The following is a 15925-nucleotide window of genomic DNA, read 5'->3' as shown; positions in this document are numbered from 1 at the left end:
AGACATGCATGCTGTCCTGTCCCCTTATCGTGTCTGATGGTAGCTGGCAGCATCACCTTAGTGCCTCCTGCTGTATGAAACAGACCTCCTGAAAAACTTCAGCAGTGTGCACTGTTCTTCCTTCTTTCCATTTTTCCTTAGCTAATGATGAAACAACTCCTCCCAACCAATCAGTCCTACAACGTTAACAGTATTCAATCCTAAAAAAAAAAAAAAGATCTACAATAAGACATGAAAAAGTGGGATCACTCAGTTTCCATGCTGTTCACAGCAATATTACGTCTTCTAACAAGAGAGGATTCTCAAAGGCAGCGTGGAAAAATAAAACACAGCTTTCATGATCTACAACTAAACAGAAATATTCAGGTTAAAAACAACCCACCAAACTCTCACATCTCTGTTCAGTGTAATGAAATATATCTTTAGATTTATACACAAAAATTATCTTCGTGTCTTGCATGTACATGAATCATGCCCCCCTTGATTAATACATGTTTTACCTTCAGAAGAAACTTAATACAGACATCGTCAGGGATAACATATAGTGTTATTTTATTTTCCACTGAGTCCTGTGCTGTTCTCTTCAGGATCCTAGTCCTGTCATGACAGTACCTGAAGCCATTTGGTTAGCAACCAACAAGCTTGTCGTGCTACTGTTCAGCACTGAAAACCAAATTAGCCCATGCCAGCGTAACACTGAACAATATCTCTGCCTCTTAAAGTCAGGCAGTGAACAAAAGAATACACTAACACAAGCACGTTGTTTTCACACCACTAAAGTTTTCAAAGTAAACCCACCAAGTGTGTTCAAAAATTCCAAGTGTGTACTGCTGAACAGACACTGTACTGGAATGCTGTGGTTTGTGGACATGCATGCCATATAAAAACCCTAAGCATCGCTTAGCAACTATTTCTAGACCCCTCTCTTTAGTTTTGTGGATTATTTCACATTTTCTATCCATGAGTGAACAGCAAAATGCCAGAATAAGAGTCTTATTTCTTGTAAGATGAAAGAAGAATAACACTTCTGTCTCTTTGCAGGGTTTCTTGTAATAGCCAGGATGTGTGAAAAATTAAGTCAGGAACAAAATTCCCATAGTCCCGAAACATTACACAAATTCGTGAAGCATTCCACATTTTCTTAGGAAGGAACGACATCAAGTTGCACCAGGTGAGGTTCAGGCTGGATATTAGGAAAAATTTCTTCTCAGCAAGAGCAGTGAGGCAGTGGCTCAGGCTGCTCAGGGAGGTGTAGTCACCGTCCCTGGAGGTGTTCAAGAGCCGTGTGGATGAGGCACTGAGGGATGTGGGCAGTGGGGTGTGGGGTGGGTTCAGCGCCAGATCACATGTATAACCATAAACCTGAAGAGTGAAGCGCATGAAGCGCACCAGTCGCCATATTGCCACCGGCCGAGCGCACCGCGCATGCCCCCAGCGGCGAGCCCGCCATTGCCCCTCCGGCTCGCATACCACCGAGTCACGTGTCTCCCGGCAGAGCTGGCGACGGCGCTCGGGCGCCCCCCGGCGGGCGGCGGGGAAACGTCCGTGTGAGACAGAGAGAGCAGGGCAGGGGAGCGGGGAGGCGGCGGGCAGCAGGTGAGGCGGCGTCGCGCGGAGGGGTGTCTCTCCCGCCCTACATATCAGTGCGTGTGGGCGCTCTTTTCGTGAGTGCCACCGCTCCCGCGGCCTGGTGGGGGTCGGCCGTTGGGAGCAGGAGGGGCGGGGTTAGGTCCGGCTGCTGCATTCCGCTCGTCTCGGCCCTGTCCCCGCAGCCTGCCCAGCGTAGTTAGAGCCGGCCCAGGGGGTAAGAACCCGTTTTGTAAGGACCGCTTCATATCAGGACATTGAATTTCAAGAGATTGTTCATTGATCGGGTGTTTACGTGGGTGGATAGTGATAGGACAAGGGGAAATGGTTTTAAACTGAGACAGGGGAGGTTTAGGTTAGATATTAGGGGGAAGTTTTTCACACAGAGGGTGGTGACGCACTGGAACAGGTTGTCCAAGGAGGCTGTGGATGCCCCATCCCTGGAGGCATTCAAGGCCAGGCTGGATGTGGCTCTGGGCAGCCTGGTCTGCTGGTTGGCGACTCTGCAGATAGCAGGGGGTTGAAACTGGATGATCATTGTGGTCCTTTTCAACCCAGGCCATTCTGTGATTCTATTATCATTCCATTTAAGTGGTAGGTGTGTGGGGTTTATGGACAAATGGAACAAAATTATCTTTACCAACCACCTAGTGGGAGAGAAAGCAGTGATCTATATGCTGTGCTATGTTGCAAGTCCAACAAGGTTACTGTCCCTCTGTACTCAGCACTGGTGAGGCTGCACATTGAGGGCCATGTTCAGTTTTGGGCCCCTCACTACAAGAAAGATGTCGAGGCCCTGGAGCATGTCCAGAGAAAAGCAGCAGAGCTGTGAGGGGTCTGAAACACAAGTCTGTTGGGGAATAGCTGAGAGAACTGGGGTCGTTCACTGGAATTCTGCAACGAAAAGGATATTTCCAGTTTATGTTGCGCTGAGTTTATAGAAAGGCAGTAAAGCTTTGACCTTTTGGGAAGCAAGATGTGCATAACAAACCTGTGCCGCTGTTGCTATGGCAGGAGAAAGCTGTAATGTGAATTAATTTTCATTTACATCATAATACTTCTACTACTACTTCAGTAGAAATTAACAAGAAATTCAGAATTCACTGTTAGTCTGCAAAAGAAAGAATACTGCATATGGTCTGAAATTTTTTGTAGGGATTTCTTTGGTTCAGATGATATAACAAAATAAGTCTTGAACAAGCTGTATAAGTTCTCAGAGACATACTTAATATGATTTTTAAAAAATGTGTCTGTAGGTTTGTTTATAATGTATCTGCGTCTGAAGAAATAGAAAGTGGTTTTATATGATGCTGACTAACACCATAGGACATCATTTAATGGTACATCAAGCAATGATTCCAAGAAGCCTGAAGCCATTTTCCTATATCTGTGGCAATAGAATGTTGTCAGGCTACAAACCTAAAAGGAATGTCAAGGACTCTTACAAAATTCTTGAGCTTGAGGAAGGATGTTCACTCGATGATATCAGAAATTCGTATCGAAGTCTTGCCAAAAAATACCATCCAGACAGCGGTTCCATCACAGCAGATTCTGCAGCATTCGTGAAAGTAGAAGAGGCATACAGAGTTGTGCTTAATGATGTGGCAAACAAAAAGAAATCCACTGAGAGTAAGGACGAGGAGGAGGAAGACCAGCTCAAATCAAACACGCCACAGCATAGACACTACTTGAGTTTTGAAGGTGTTGGTTATGGAACACCGAGCCAAAGAGAAAAGCAGTACATGCAGTTCAGAGTAGACCGTGCTACTGAGCAAGTGTTGGCATACCGAACGCGGAGACTTGAAAACCAGTCTGTCGCAACGGACCTCATGAGAGCCAAGGACGTGAGACAGAGCAAAAAAGTGAAGATAACTCAGGCAGTTGAACGGTTGGTCGAGGACCTCATCCAGGAATCAATGGCAAAAGGAGATTTTGACAACCTCAGCGGGAAAGGAAAACCTTTGCAGAAGTTTTCAGATTGTCCGCATATCGATCCTATGACTCACAACCTGAACAGGATTCTGATAGACAACGGATACCAGCCGGAGTGGATCCTCTTGCAGAAAGAAATCCGGGAAACGATCGAGCGATTAAGAAAGAGCTTAGTGGAATCCAGGAGTAAGCTTGGAGAGTCAATGACTCCGTATAGGCAAAAGGAATGGAATCACATCTGTGAGCAGTTCGTGGAAGATATCAGGAAGTTAAACAAAAGAATTGACAGCTTCAATTTAGTTGTACCTATTCTGAGCAGACAAATGGTGCACTTTAGTGCAGACAGAGAAATCATTCGAGCACAAAAGACTTACGAAGCTTCGATGGAAAGCACGGAGGCTTCGATGGAAAGCACGGAGGCTTCTGGTTCAGACACAAAGGAAAACAAAGGGGAAGGTGTTAAACGGTTTGGGTGGAAGTCTTCTCTACTGAAGTGGTTAAATACTACACTGAAATAAGATCATATTAGCACACCTCTCTTGTCAAGTTTTTGAATGCACTTTATAACTAAAACCCGTAGCATGAGAGAAATTTCAGATTCACTGAAAATGTAAAATCCTGGCTGTTATACCTCTTGAAAGGAATTGGGGTGTCTGATATTCACTTGTGGGTAATTAATTCTTTGTGAATGCTGCTAAGGAACAAGTGAATTCAGTTCTCCTATTGCAGCCCGTTTTTCCTTCTGCTTAAATCAAAATTTGTGCTTAACTTTTTGGTGTATAATTTAATGATTTGTACAATGCTGTTATTTCTGCAACATGAAACCGACGCCTAAGTAAAACATTGTTAAGGACAAAGTGGAAGTAAAAGTCTGGCTGTGCCCTTTACTTTGACCTTTATCCTTCCTTGTTTAAATGTCCTTCGGCATAGCAGGCTGAGAAAGATCAGGTTTTAATTCTCATTATGTTCCACGGGAATTGGATGTGAATTGCTGTTTAAATGAATGCAGTGACCGATCTGAAAAGAGCTAATTGTAAGTTGGATTTGTTGCACAAGCGTAAATAGGAACCAGATTCCAATAAATCCGACTCTGATGGAATCCATTTTGGCTCTCCATGAAGATAAGTATCAGCAGTTTAAATACTGAAGTTGCCGTAATGGATGAGTCAGCATTCGGAATGGCTTTTGTGTACCTTTTAAAGCTACTTGGTTATAATGGAGCAGATGAGACCTGATTCTCAGCACTTACAGCCAGCCTTGTGCCTGTAGCATGAAAAGCTGCCAGGTGCAAAAGTCACTTTTTCAATAATTATAATGACGAGTAAAAAAAAAGAAAGACCAACAAGCAATGGTAATTTAAATTTAAATTAGCTCTAGATGTGGGATGGAGCAATTCAGTTTCAGTGTCACTGCTGCGTTTTGCCTACATCTCTCTGAAGTCCGGCTATCCAACCTTTTGTGCCAGGCGGAGTTTGTTCTGAGGGTTGTTTGAAGTTTGTGCTTAGGATGCCCGTGCCGCCTCTTTTAGCTTTACGGGAAGAAAGCGACGCGAAGAGCGCCGAGCCCCGCGCACAGGGGAGCAGGACCGGAGGGGGCAGGGCCGCCCCCGCCCGGGGATACGGAGGGGGCGGGGCTTCGCTCTTGCGGGCGGAGGCACCGCCCAATCGCTGCGCTCCGTCCTCGCCCGGCCTCCGGTGACGTGCGGTGCCTGCTTCCCATTGGCGGAGGGTCGCGTCGCTCGCCGGTCAGCCCGGTCTTCTGCCCCGCCCACCCAGCAGGCGGAAGAGTCTCGCGCAGGACGGGGGTACGTGCGACCGCCGCTTCCCGCTCGCGTCGCGGTAGGGGGCGAAGGGGTGTGGGAGCGGGAGGGCGGCGGGGGCGGTAGGAGTTCGCGCGCTTCGCTCAACGGCTCCCGCTTCCCGCCGCGTCTCCTCACCGTCCCCTCTCGTTGCCGGGGGGAGCTCAGGCCGGCACCTTCCGTCCCGGCCAGGGCAACGCGCGGCGGCTCTGTGCTCCCCGGGCTCGAGAGCCCGACGGCGCCGCCCGCCCCGGTGCCGTGACCTTTTGGCGGAGTCACGGGCCTGGCTGGGGGCGGGGACGTGGAGGTCCGTAGGCCGCCTTCAGCGTGACGGCCGCCGGCAGGGCTCGGGTCGCCGCCGTGGGGGCTTGAGCCCCGCGGGGTAACGGAGCGGTCACGGCGCCTTGGAGCCGGGCGTCGTGCTGAGGGCTGCGGGGGGCTGTTGTCCGTTCGATGCCTTGGCCCCTTAGCCGTAGGGTTATTAATCGGAAAGTTCCTGTCCTTTCTGAAAGGCAGGCGGTACGGTATTGTGTGTGGGAAACTGAAAGTGAAACTCACGTGGTGGCAGAAATGGGGGAGTGGTCCAGCGGGGACCACTGGCACAGAGCGGGGTAGAAGTGCTGCTGTAAGGTCCTTGCAGTGAGTGCGGAATATCCTCTACTAGTTCTTGTGTATTGCACGTATATGGCTTACGGCGTACTCTAACCGATGTCTTATGGAAGGTGCTTTCTCCTTCCTTGAGGAAGGAAGGAAGGAATTCATTTTTCTTCATGGCTTTCAATGGCTCTTCCTCTGGCCTGTCTTCTGCTTTCTGCTTTGGAAATAGCAGGCCCTGTTCTTTGGAGCCTAGTATTGCAGGCTTAGACAGTTTTCCCTGTGCAGGTTTTTTTGCTTCCTTATCACTGCTTTCACACTTCATTCATGTGGAACTAGTCCCTTTGGGGGAGAGAACATAACTTCATGAAGAAACTTTTATGCTCCAGCCCTCATGTGGTATATTGTTGTTTTACCTCGTTCACCTGAATGATATCCTAGTTGCTTTAACCCAGGTGCTGGCACCTACTGAATGTTATTTCTGCAGCAGCTATAACTGTCCCTGTTATTTTTCAGGCCCGGTTTGTTCTTGCTTGGTCAGGGACAGTCTGGAATGTCTGTCTGTGTGGTGGGCATGGAGCGAGGCCACACTCGGTCACAAAGGAAAAGATGGTGCATCACTGCCTTTAGTAGTATGACTGTGAAGTCTCTACACATGCAGACCTATAGAAACATAAATACAAATGTCTTATTATTTTTACTCTTGTGTGGCATTCTTCTGAGGTAATTGTATGAGAGACTTCTTTGTGGAATTTTGCGTGGCATCAGTTAATGTTTACATTATATAAGGGAAAAGGGCAGGGACATCAGCACCTTTATCCCCATTACTGCCAGCAGCCCACTCTAGCACTCCTCTTTGTGAAATCATAGCTGGTTTCTAGCATTAGACACACGTAGAAATAATTCCAAACATTTTGTCTGTCTTGTGTTGCAAATACACTGTGCTGTGTTTCCCAATGCCTGCCATTCTAGTGAAAGAGGAAAATTGTACAGTCAATTACAAGTCTTTGCTGTTGAAAGACTGCCAGCAGATAGTGCTTATCTCATCTCTTCGCATCATCGAGGTGCTTTTCTTCTCAGCACAAAGATGAGGTTAAAGCAAAGTGTAGGTTGTTGAGTCACTATTTCTGGTAAAATATGCTTTGGTAGAAAGCTGCTCCATATCTTAAAATGTATATTAAAAAAAATATTTTAAAAAAAGATCAACACAGCATTAGAATAATAGAATCACAGAATGGCCTGGGTTGAAAAGGACCACAATGATCATCCAGTTTCAACCCTGCTGTGTGCAGGGTCACCAACCAGCAGACCAGGCTGCCCAGAGCCACATCCAGCCTGGCCTTGAATGCCTGCAGGGATGGGGCATCCACAGCCTCCTTGGGCACTACATTCACTCGTCACTTACGCAGTTGTGAAAATTCTGTTTGATACTCAAGACAGTTGAGAGAGGTTTTGTCTCAGATTCTTCAAGTGACCAAAATGCCTCTGTTTTGTTTTTAAACTGCTTTTTACTGCTTAAACGTGTTTAGTAAGTAAGAGAGGATTGTACCATGTGTTAAGTTTACCGTGACTGACTTGGTAGAGTTGAAGGGGTCTTACTATGTCATGTATGCACTATGTACATACATATATTAGTACTATGTACTAGATGCCAGATGTTGTTTGCTTTGAATGTTGGTTTAATTAAATTGGCTGACCAAGCAAACCATTTAATGCCTTTAAATACATCAGTACTTTTAAAATAGTATGTTACGGGAAAAGAATCCAGAAGAAAATACAGACTTGAAAAAAATAGATCTTCAAAAAATATGGAATCATAGACTCATTAAGGCAGGAATAGACCTCTAAGATCACCCAGTCCAACTGTCAGCCCATCCCCACCACGCCCACTGCCCACATTCCTCAGTGCCTCATCCACACGGCTCCTGAACACCTCCAGGGATGGTGACTGCACCACCTCCCTGGGCAGCCTGTGCCACTGCCTCACTGCTCTTGCTGAGAAGAAATTTTTCCTAATACCCAACCTGAACCTCACCTGGTGCAACCTAAGGCCATTCCCTCTTATCCTATCACTGTTAGCCAGGAGCAGAGACTGACCCCCATCTCACCACAACCTCCTCCCTGGTGGTTGTAGAGAGCAATAAGCTCTCCTGAACCTCCTCCAGACTGAACAACCCCGGCTCCCTCAGCTGCTCCTTCTGAGAGTATTAGCAGGCAAGATAACATGCTGCATTACTTACTCCTGCTTGTGGCCAGCTGTACTGCAGAGCATGTCCACAGTGAATACAGTGACAGGAGCCATGGGCTGCATTCTGCTGTGAGTGATCAAGAGGGTATAAGAGGAAGAGAGAGATTCTGGCAGGAATAGTAGAGATTTCTGCTTGAGGAAGATAAACAGTTTCAGGGACTGAAGAGGAACAAATGAAGTACATATGGAACCATTTTGAGAGTGCAAAACAAGGAAGGGCCACAGGAGCACTGATGAACTTTGCTTTCATCTTTCTGTGTATGAAGATCTGTGACTGATCATCTGGCTGCAGAGGAGGACATCTCTTATCCGTGGTATTAGTTGTTTCACTGAGGTGATCACTTTTCTGCTGTGATAGAAAGACACTGTAGTGTCTTTTATTTGGAGGCAGGAAATACGGGCATCTTATCTAAGATTCCTTTGTCGGACTCAAAGGAATGTTCTGCTCTGCATGTGAAGTCCTGCTGTGTGTCTCTTATCTTTTTCTTAATCCTATCCAATGATAGGATTACGGTTCAATGGTGAAACTTAGGGTGAAATATTTTTGCTTTTTTTGGCTCCCGCTTTTGTTTCTACATGTTACAAATAAATAAGCAGTATATTTACATCTCAGGTACGATGCATCAAGTGCAGTGCTTACGTGCTGATTTTATATTGTAATTCTGTTTGTGATGCAGTTTGCTCTATTTAATGAAGCTCAATAGAGCAGCTATAGAATGTGTGGAATACTTCTGCAAAAATATGCATTTTAAAGGCTGCTCATGACAGTTTATCAAACATCTTGAGTTCTTACCATTCTGTGCTAAATACATTCTTGGCCACGTTTCAGGTACTTAGAACGCTGCTGTTAATGGAAGAATTCATGTATAAGTGCAGAACAAGAAGGGCAATCTAATCTGTGAGGAAATGGCAGGATTCTTGGACAACTTCCGGTGGCCAGAATGTGAGTGTATTGACTGGAGTGAAAGAAGAAATGCCATTGCTTCCATAGTTGCTGGTGTATTGGTAAGTTGTGAATACGTGAGTGTTTGCTCCTCTGTGAGAGGAGCTGGGTCATAACCGTGCTGAGAAATTTGGAAATACAACAAACAGTTATTTTTGTAAAACTTTGTGGAGTTTTGTTGTTAACTGCACCTTGATCCAGTATATTTCTCAGATTTTTTTCTTTTCCAAGTATAACAATTAGCCATCTTTTTTTTTTATGGATCACATAAATTTGCATTTTATTTAATTTTCCAGGTTTATGTGGCTCTGGGCAGCCTGGTCTGGTGGTTGGCAACCCTACCCGTGGCAGGGGGATTGAAACTAGATGATCATTGTGGTCCTTTTCAACCCAGGCCATTCTGTGATCACAATAATAATAAACTGGTCCTACTATCTCTTCTTTAAAAAAAGATTGGAATTCCTAGTGGAGTTTTGGCAAAATTACTTACGTTATTCACAGTTTATGTTTCAGATCCTTGTTCTTAAAGTAATACAGAGAACTCAGCCATAAGCTGAGGTGTAATTTGAATAGAAACAGAACCAGTTCTCCAGTGCTTCTGTGAAAACATCCACTTCAAGGTATAATGCAGAACTCACTTATCAACACTTAGTCTGACGTAAAGCTAGTCACTTTCTCTGTCAGTATTTGATAAAGGAAAATTAAATGATGTACACAAACATTTGACATGTTTTGTCGGTCTGTTTTTGTGCCCTTTCTGCCTCATAGTAGTGGTGTTATTTATTTCTAGTTTTTCACAGGTTGGTGGATAATGATAGATGCTGCAGTAGTTTACCCAAAGCCAGAGCAAATGAACCACGCGTTCCATACCTGTGGGGTGTTTTCAACACTAGCTTTTTTCATGTAAGTGTATATAGAAGGGGGTTCTTTCATTGTATGGTAAATATGAGCTCTTAAACACCATTTTTACTAGGCCGTATACATATGGTAAAACTTGGAATCACTTTGTTATAAATTATTTCTGAGTAATCTTGTATCTCTTGTGATGATGTAAACGTGGCAAGCTTGAGGGAGAAGTAATAGGTTTTAGTGAAAAGAAATGAGTTTTTATTGAAGAGGAAAAAAAAGATACTTATGGATGTTCTCAGCTTTCTTGTTATTTGGTATTTTGAAGTTTTTCTTCCTCAGCAGAGTAATTTAAGAAAATAAATGGTCCCCCCTTACAGGACATGTCTCGCTTGAAAATTTGTGCTATTCATTGCAAAGCAGAGGCATCAAAAAGGATCTTACAATCACAAGACCACTGCATTACTGATTATTATTGTTCCTGAAAAGTGATTTTGGAGCTACTAAGAACTTAAACAGATGGCCAAAAAATGACCAGCAATGTTTCAGTCACTTTAAAAAAAGGCAGTTCTGATTTTTTCAGCTTACAGGTTTGTAAATGTAAACATTTAAGTAAAACTTCAGCAGGAATATAGGGTTTGCTTGAAGGCCAATTGGGATCCTTCCATTAAGGAAGATGTAATACTATGTGACTGTACAGAATGTCAGTAATTCTTCCAGAGTTTTTTCCACCTTTTTAAAAACAAATAAATAAAAGCTTTATACTGGGAATTTTTAACTAATAACCTGAAATGTCCACGCTTTTTGTGTTCCTAGGATAAATGCTGTATCAAATGCACAGGTGAGAGGAGACAGCTACAGTGATGGATGCTTAGGAAGAACAGGTAATTAAAATAATGCTGGGTTAAAGGACTGATATTTTAAGGATTTTTTTGTTTTGTTTTTATGCAGTGGTTAAATAATAATCAGAAGCTAAGGAGTAGGACAAAGGTTCTGTTAATTTCTTTACAAAGTTAACACTTGAAGGTAGGTACTGTCATTTGTTAAAAGGCAAACTTCAGAAAATCTAATCTCTTTATAGTCTGAACACCTGAAGTTTTCTCTGCTTGTCCTGTATAGCTGTTCAGAGAAATAAATTTCTGCCTTGTGGTAAGTGATGGACCTGAGTTCCTTCTAGATCTGTTATTTTAGAGTGCGTTGCGAACATTGTTTCCTTGGTGATGTTTCCTCAGTAATAGCACTATGTGGTGTCTGTAGGCCTGCTGCCCTCTCTCTTCTTTCATTCATAATTCCCTTACTATTTCCCATGTGGCTCCCAGCATCAGTTTTTATGTGATCTGCAGGACGTCTCATGGGAAATCTGGGAGGACTTACTTATTTGAACGAGGCTACGATGCCTTCCTGCATTTCATTCTTAAGTCTGTTGGAGTAAATCCTTGCACATAAAGATTTTTTCCTTTACCACGAGTGAGCAAGTTGGTTATTTGCAGTGGTGTCATCCTCCTTTCTGAGTGGGCAATGTCTCACAGTGCGGGGTCTCCAGCATTTCAATTAGTTATCTACCTTGACCTTTACTTGAGGAGGATGGCATGTAAGAGAAAGGGACCTCTTGGGTCACTGCGTAAATCAAAGGATTTCACCTACATGAAAATACCTTTCTGAAGTAAACACAGGAAAGGGTTTTTTTGTGTACCTTATCAGAATGCCATCCTTACCTCAGAAAAACTATAGCTTTGGCAGTGTACCTCTTAAGTAGTCCGCTCCATGTGGCGTTAAATGATGTTACAGGCATTCCCTTCAGATGAGGAGAAATTTCTGGTAAGTGTTTGCTAATATCCACTTCCTATCTGCTTTGTTAAAGAAGACAATTTTTGGATGATGTTATCCTTTACACAGGGTTGAACTCTTTCCATTTGAACCTTCCGTGTCTGATCGTATGTCACTACATGTACACTGTCACCACTACGTGGTTCTCAGAGGTTTTAATATTTCCTGCAGGTGCTCGTGTTTGGCTCTTCATTGGCTTTATGCTGATGTTTGGTTCACTTATTGCTTCAATGTGGATTCTTTTTGGAGCATATGTTACACAGAGTAAGTTTCTTTATTGATTAGTTTTAGAAATGGGCTTCACTGCTTTCTGGAAGTATCATCAAGTTTGATGTGAAGTATTCTGTTTCAGCATGGTATATATCTTGTGATATAGTGGTTTGTTTATGAGCTTTATTTTCGTAAAGGCTGTGAATATGAATATCTGTAATGTGCTGGACCCTTCACAGTCCCTTACTTATGGATTTGAGGATTGCTTGATGAAATTGAAGTTAGGAACTATCAATGAACCATTTCAAGCAGTCCAGATATATACAAGTGTTCTATATAAAACACAGACATTGGTAGCTGTGATTGTTATTCAGGAACTGCTACAAACTACTGTTTTAAGAACAAACAAAGCAAAACCAAAAAGCAACCAAACGCAATGCCCAAGCTCTTGATTGAAATCTAAAAGTGTTTTTAAAATTACAGATTGTCTTCTGGCATTGAACTTTATTTTTGGATATAGAAAATACTTTTGCTGAAAGACAGAATATCCAGAAGAATGGAAGTGTGGTCTGTCCTTGCTAGAGCAATGCCACCTAGTTTTCTTGTTGGTGATGAGTGTTTTGGAAACCCTTTTCTGCACAAAAAATCTTAATATTTCCTTTGTTACTTACTTTGCAGACATTAATGTTTACCCTGGATTAGCAGTGTTTTTCCAGAATGCATTGATATTTTTCAGGTAAGATACCTGGGTCAGTTTCCTTCCTTTTGAAGGAGTATTGCACATACCTGCTTTCATCCACATAAGTACCTATGGAAAATTAATTCTAACCAGAGCTCACACCAGACTTGATCTTTGATGATGTGGAGCTCTGCTGACAGTGCAGAACTCCCATATTTCAATTAATTACCCGCTCTGATCTTCGCTTGAGGAGTGAAGCATGTGAGGCAGGGATCACTTGGGTCACAGAGTAAACTGGCACAATACAGAGAACTGATGTGATGATGATAATAATTTTATAAACAGATCCAATTATTACTTTTCTTACTCTGCTATCACCTACTACCCTGTTTGCTCCAGTGCTTAGAAGCAATTCCTTAATTACCCCTTCTCAGAGACAGAGCTCTGTTCAGAGATTCATGTTCTTGTTTATAGAATCATAGAATGGCTTGGGTTGGAGGAGACCTCAAGGATCATCTAGTTCCCACCCCTGCCACAGTGCCCTCCAGCAGCTCAGGCTGCCCAGGGCCCCATCCAGCCTGGCTTTGAGCGCCTCCAGGGATGGGGCACCCACAATCTCTCAAAAAGTTTCTTCTCAACATTTAACCTAAGTTTCCCCTCTTTTATCTTCAAGCCATTCCCCTTTGTCCTATCACTATCAGGCCACATAAAATGTCAATTCACCTCCAGCTTGTAAGCTCCCTTCGAGTACTGGAAGGCCACAATGAGGTCTCCCTGGAGCCTTCTTATTTCCAAGCTAAACAAGCCCAACTCCCTCAAGCTTTCTTTACAGGAGAGGTGCTCCAGCCCTCTGATCATCTTCGTGGCTCTCCTCTGGAGCCTGTCCTACAGGTCTGCTTATTCCTCTACTGGCAGCCCCAGGCTTGGACACAGTACTTTGGATGGGGCCTCACAAGGGCAGGGTAGAGAGGGACCATCACCTCCCTCTCCCTGCTGGCCACCCTTCTTTTATTGCCATCTAACCAGTTCTTTATCCACCTAACAGTCCAAGCCTTGTTAGTCCAGTTCTTTCTGGACTTATACTAGTATATGTATGACTAAGCGATGACACTTTTCTGGGTGAAATATTCTGTGTCTGTGACACGGTGGATAATGGCAATATCATCTCTGTACAACAAATACCTTGGCATCTGTCTGCCAGCAGTAAGTGAGACATCCTATTGCCTTTTTCTTAACTATTTCATAGCAATGGCTAGCATATCTAATACCTGATAGACTTAGACTTGTTCCTGCTGGGTGAAAAGCTCCCAGAACATTCTGTGATTTATAAACTTCTTCTTTTGGAAGTTCTTATCCACCTAAGTTAGTGTGCTGTTTTCCTTCTAATACTGTGTTAAATGCTGGGCAGTGATCCCTGTTGACTGACTCTTCTACGGCTTTGTTTGGAAAACCAGTTATGTTCTTGTGCAAAATAGCAGTTCCTAAATCTGTTCTGTACTCTTGCATGACTAAACTCAAGAAACAGAAAAGTAGGTACTAATGTGAATAAAAGTTAAGATTGCTGGAAGGACATTGATTTTTGTGGTGTAAACAGTGTAAGATTGTATGCTAATAATTAAAATGCCCTTTTCCTCTTTATGTAGGGCCTGATTTATTTTTTTCTTCCCTTTCTTTTTCTTCTTCAGTACTCTGATCTACAAGTTTGGAAGAACAGAGGAGTTGTGGGGATGAGAGATCACAATACAGCATTGTCTATTCCATAATTGCTCTGTTGTACTCTGTATGTAGATATTTACGTTTATTTGTTCTCGTTTTGCTTTCTAAATTGTATGAACTGAGACAAACTACGATTTCTGTAATAAGCTCCCTCTTTTCATAGAACAGATTTGTGAATATGTACATATGACTGTATATATCTTAAAAAGGGAAAGTCAGGCTTTCTGAAATCTACAGGCTTATTTCTTCAAATACACGAGTTTCCATTGACTGTTAAGACTCGATCTTCCAAACCTTCACACATTTGAGAGGCTTCAGTTGAACTGCAAGTGAATAAGCAGGATGGAAGGGATTGATATCTTTATGCATGGGTGAGCTATTGCTGATTATTAAGAGCTGACAGTAAGGGCTGCCTGTATACCTGGAGAGGAGTGGTAGCTTGTGGAAGTGACCCTTTATTTCCTGAGGGTAAATTCTACTGTACTGTATGCTGAGTTAAGGGTTAAGTTTTATACTTTTCTGAACAGTTATTCCAATTAAGTAGCTTTTTTTTTTTTTTTTGGTAAAAGGTTATGAGTTTTTAAACAAGACCCTATTTTAAGTAGGTTCTGCATGACCAATCCAACTGTACTTGATTACCATTGCACAAATGAAACTTGGTAGCAGCACGGAATTTATTTCTTGCTGTTCAGTGTAATAGATGCCAATCACTATTTATTGTATTTATTGATACTAGAATTTCAAAAACCCTGCAACTGCTGCCAGTTGTCGTTAGGGAATAGAAAGAATAGGTGACAATCAGACTGACAGCTTAAAAATTATGCTCGAATAGATTTTCTCTGGGGGAAGCATTTTGTTGAGAAATGAGTGATTCTGCTGCCACCTGTTATTACCTTAGGTAATGGAACAGGTGAGTATTTCAAATAGGAGTATAGCAGATTGTGTTATTGCTAACAGTCTTAACTTGAAATAAGTGCCAGTTTTAGGACTGTTGCTTGCCCCAGTTAAAATGTATTTATATTCCAAATTTCACAGGTATTCTATAGGGTATTTTGTAGGAATGTGTTCACTATTGGAATCCATTTTCTTCTAGCTGGAGTATACAGAAAGGGAGAACAGCAGTGTTTTATGGCTTTGGACTGATGTTGTATATTCATCTTGCTGTTGGTGACTTCCTTGTAAGTTCTATATGTTTTTAAAGCAGTTGAATCTACCTTGTGTCTGAAAGCTTTTATAACTTTCCATGTATCAAGATTGCTGACCAAGTGGCATTAAACTTCAGAATGTAACTTACGTGCATGGTTACTACATACTGTTAGTCACCTAATTGCTCCCTTGGGGGAATCTTTCCAGTGAACAGAATATGAAGCAAATAGTGCAGCTGAAACTGTGTTACTGGCTAGACTAACTTCCATCCTCATTTTGTCATCCTGCAGTGAGTTACCATATATTCACTGGTGTTAATCACAGCTTTGTACATGCATTGTCTGGTTGGTTGTAATTCCAGAAAACTGCAATAAACTTTATCTTACGTTCTCCAAATAA

At 42.9% G+C, this 15925-nt stretch overlaps 2 protein-coding genes across 5 annotated transcripts; both read left to right on the top strand.

Annotated features, from left to right (window-relative positions):
- Positions 1-1460: 1460 nt before the first annotated feature.
- Positions 1461-4406, top strand: DNAJC28 (DnaJ heat shock protein family (Hsp40) member C28). Of its 2 annotated transcripts, none has more exons than XM_010722991.3 (2): positions 1461-1596; positions 2844-4406. In XM_010722991.3, exon 2 carries the CDS (start codon positions 2892-2894, stop codon positions 4035-4037), a length of 1146 nt encoding a protein of 381 aa, XP_010721293.2. In that variant the 5' UTR covers positions 1461-1596; positions 2844-2891; the 3' UTR covers positions 4038-4406. The 2 variants fall into 2 exon arrangements, with proteins under 2 accessions (XP_010721293.2, XP_010721299.2); XM_010722997.3 differs by having other exon boundaries at positions 1523-1804.
- Positions 4407-5217: 811 nt separating this feature from the next.
- Positions 5218-15925, top strand: TMEM50B (transmembrane protein 50B). 3 transcript variants are annotated; one of them, XM_085242388.1, is made up of 8 exons: positions 5218-5323; positions 8989-9164; positions 9893-10005; positions 10765-10832; positions 11947-12039; positions 12664-12721; positions 14350-14444; positions 15474-15925. In XM_085242388.1, exons 2-7 carry the CDS (start codon positions 9066-9068, stop codon positions 14393-14395), a joined length of 477 nt encoding a protein of 158 aa, XP_085098514.1. In that variant the 5' UTR covers positions 5218-5323; positions 8989-9065; the 3' UTR covers positions 14396-14444; positions 15474-15925. The 3 variants fall into 3 exon arrangements, with proteins under 3 accessions (XP_085098514.1, XP_085098505.1, XP_085098506.1); XM_085242379.1 differs by having other exon boundaries at positions 5219-5323; positions 14350-15925; XM_085242380.1 differs by having other exon boundaries at positions 5323-5357; positions 14350-15925.

Source organism: Meleagris gallopavo, chromosome 1 (genome assembly GCF_905368555.1).
Source record: "Meleagris gallopavo chromosome 1, MGAL_WU_HG_1.1, whole genome shotgun sequence".
Lineage (NCBI taxonomy): Eukaryota > Metazoa > Chordata > Aves > Galliformes > Phasianidae > Meleagris > Meleagris gallopavo.
This window is presented reverse-complemented; position numbering and strand designations above follow the sequence as displayed.

What these genes read in the sequence shown, in the direction of transcription:
- TMEM50B (XM_085242388.1), top strand. Translation starts at nt 9,066, where the DNA reads ATGGCAGGATTCTTGGACAACTTCCGGTGGCCAGAATGTGAGTGTATT. An exon ending in TGGAGCATATGTTACACAGA is followed by an intron (nt 12,040 to 12,663) that starts GTAAGTTTCTTT and finishes CTTACTTTGCAG; the next exon opens with ACATTAATGTTTACCCTGGA. An exon ending in AATGCATTGATATTTTTCAG is followed by an intron (nt 12,722 to 14,349) that starts GTAAGATACCTG and finishes TTTCTTCTTCAG; the next exon opens with TACTCTGATCTACAAGTTTG.
- DNAJC28 (XM_010722991.3), top strand. Translation starts at nt 2,892, where the DNA reads ATGATGCTGACTAACACCATAGGACATCATTTAATGGTACATCAAGCA.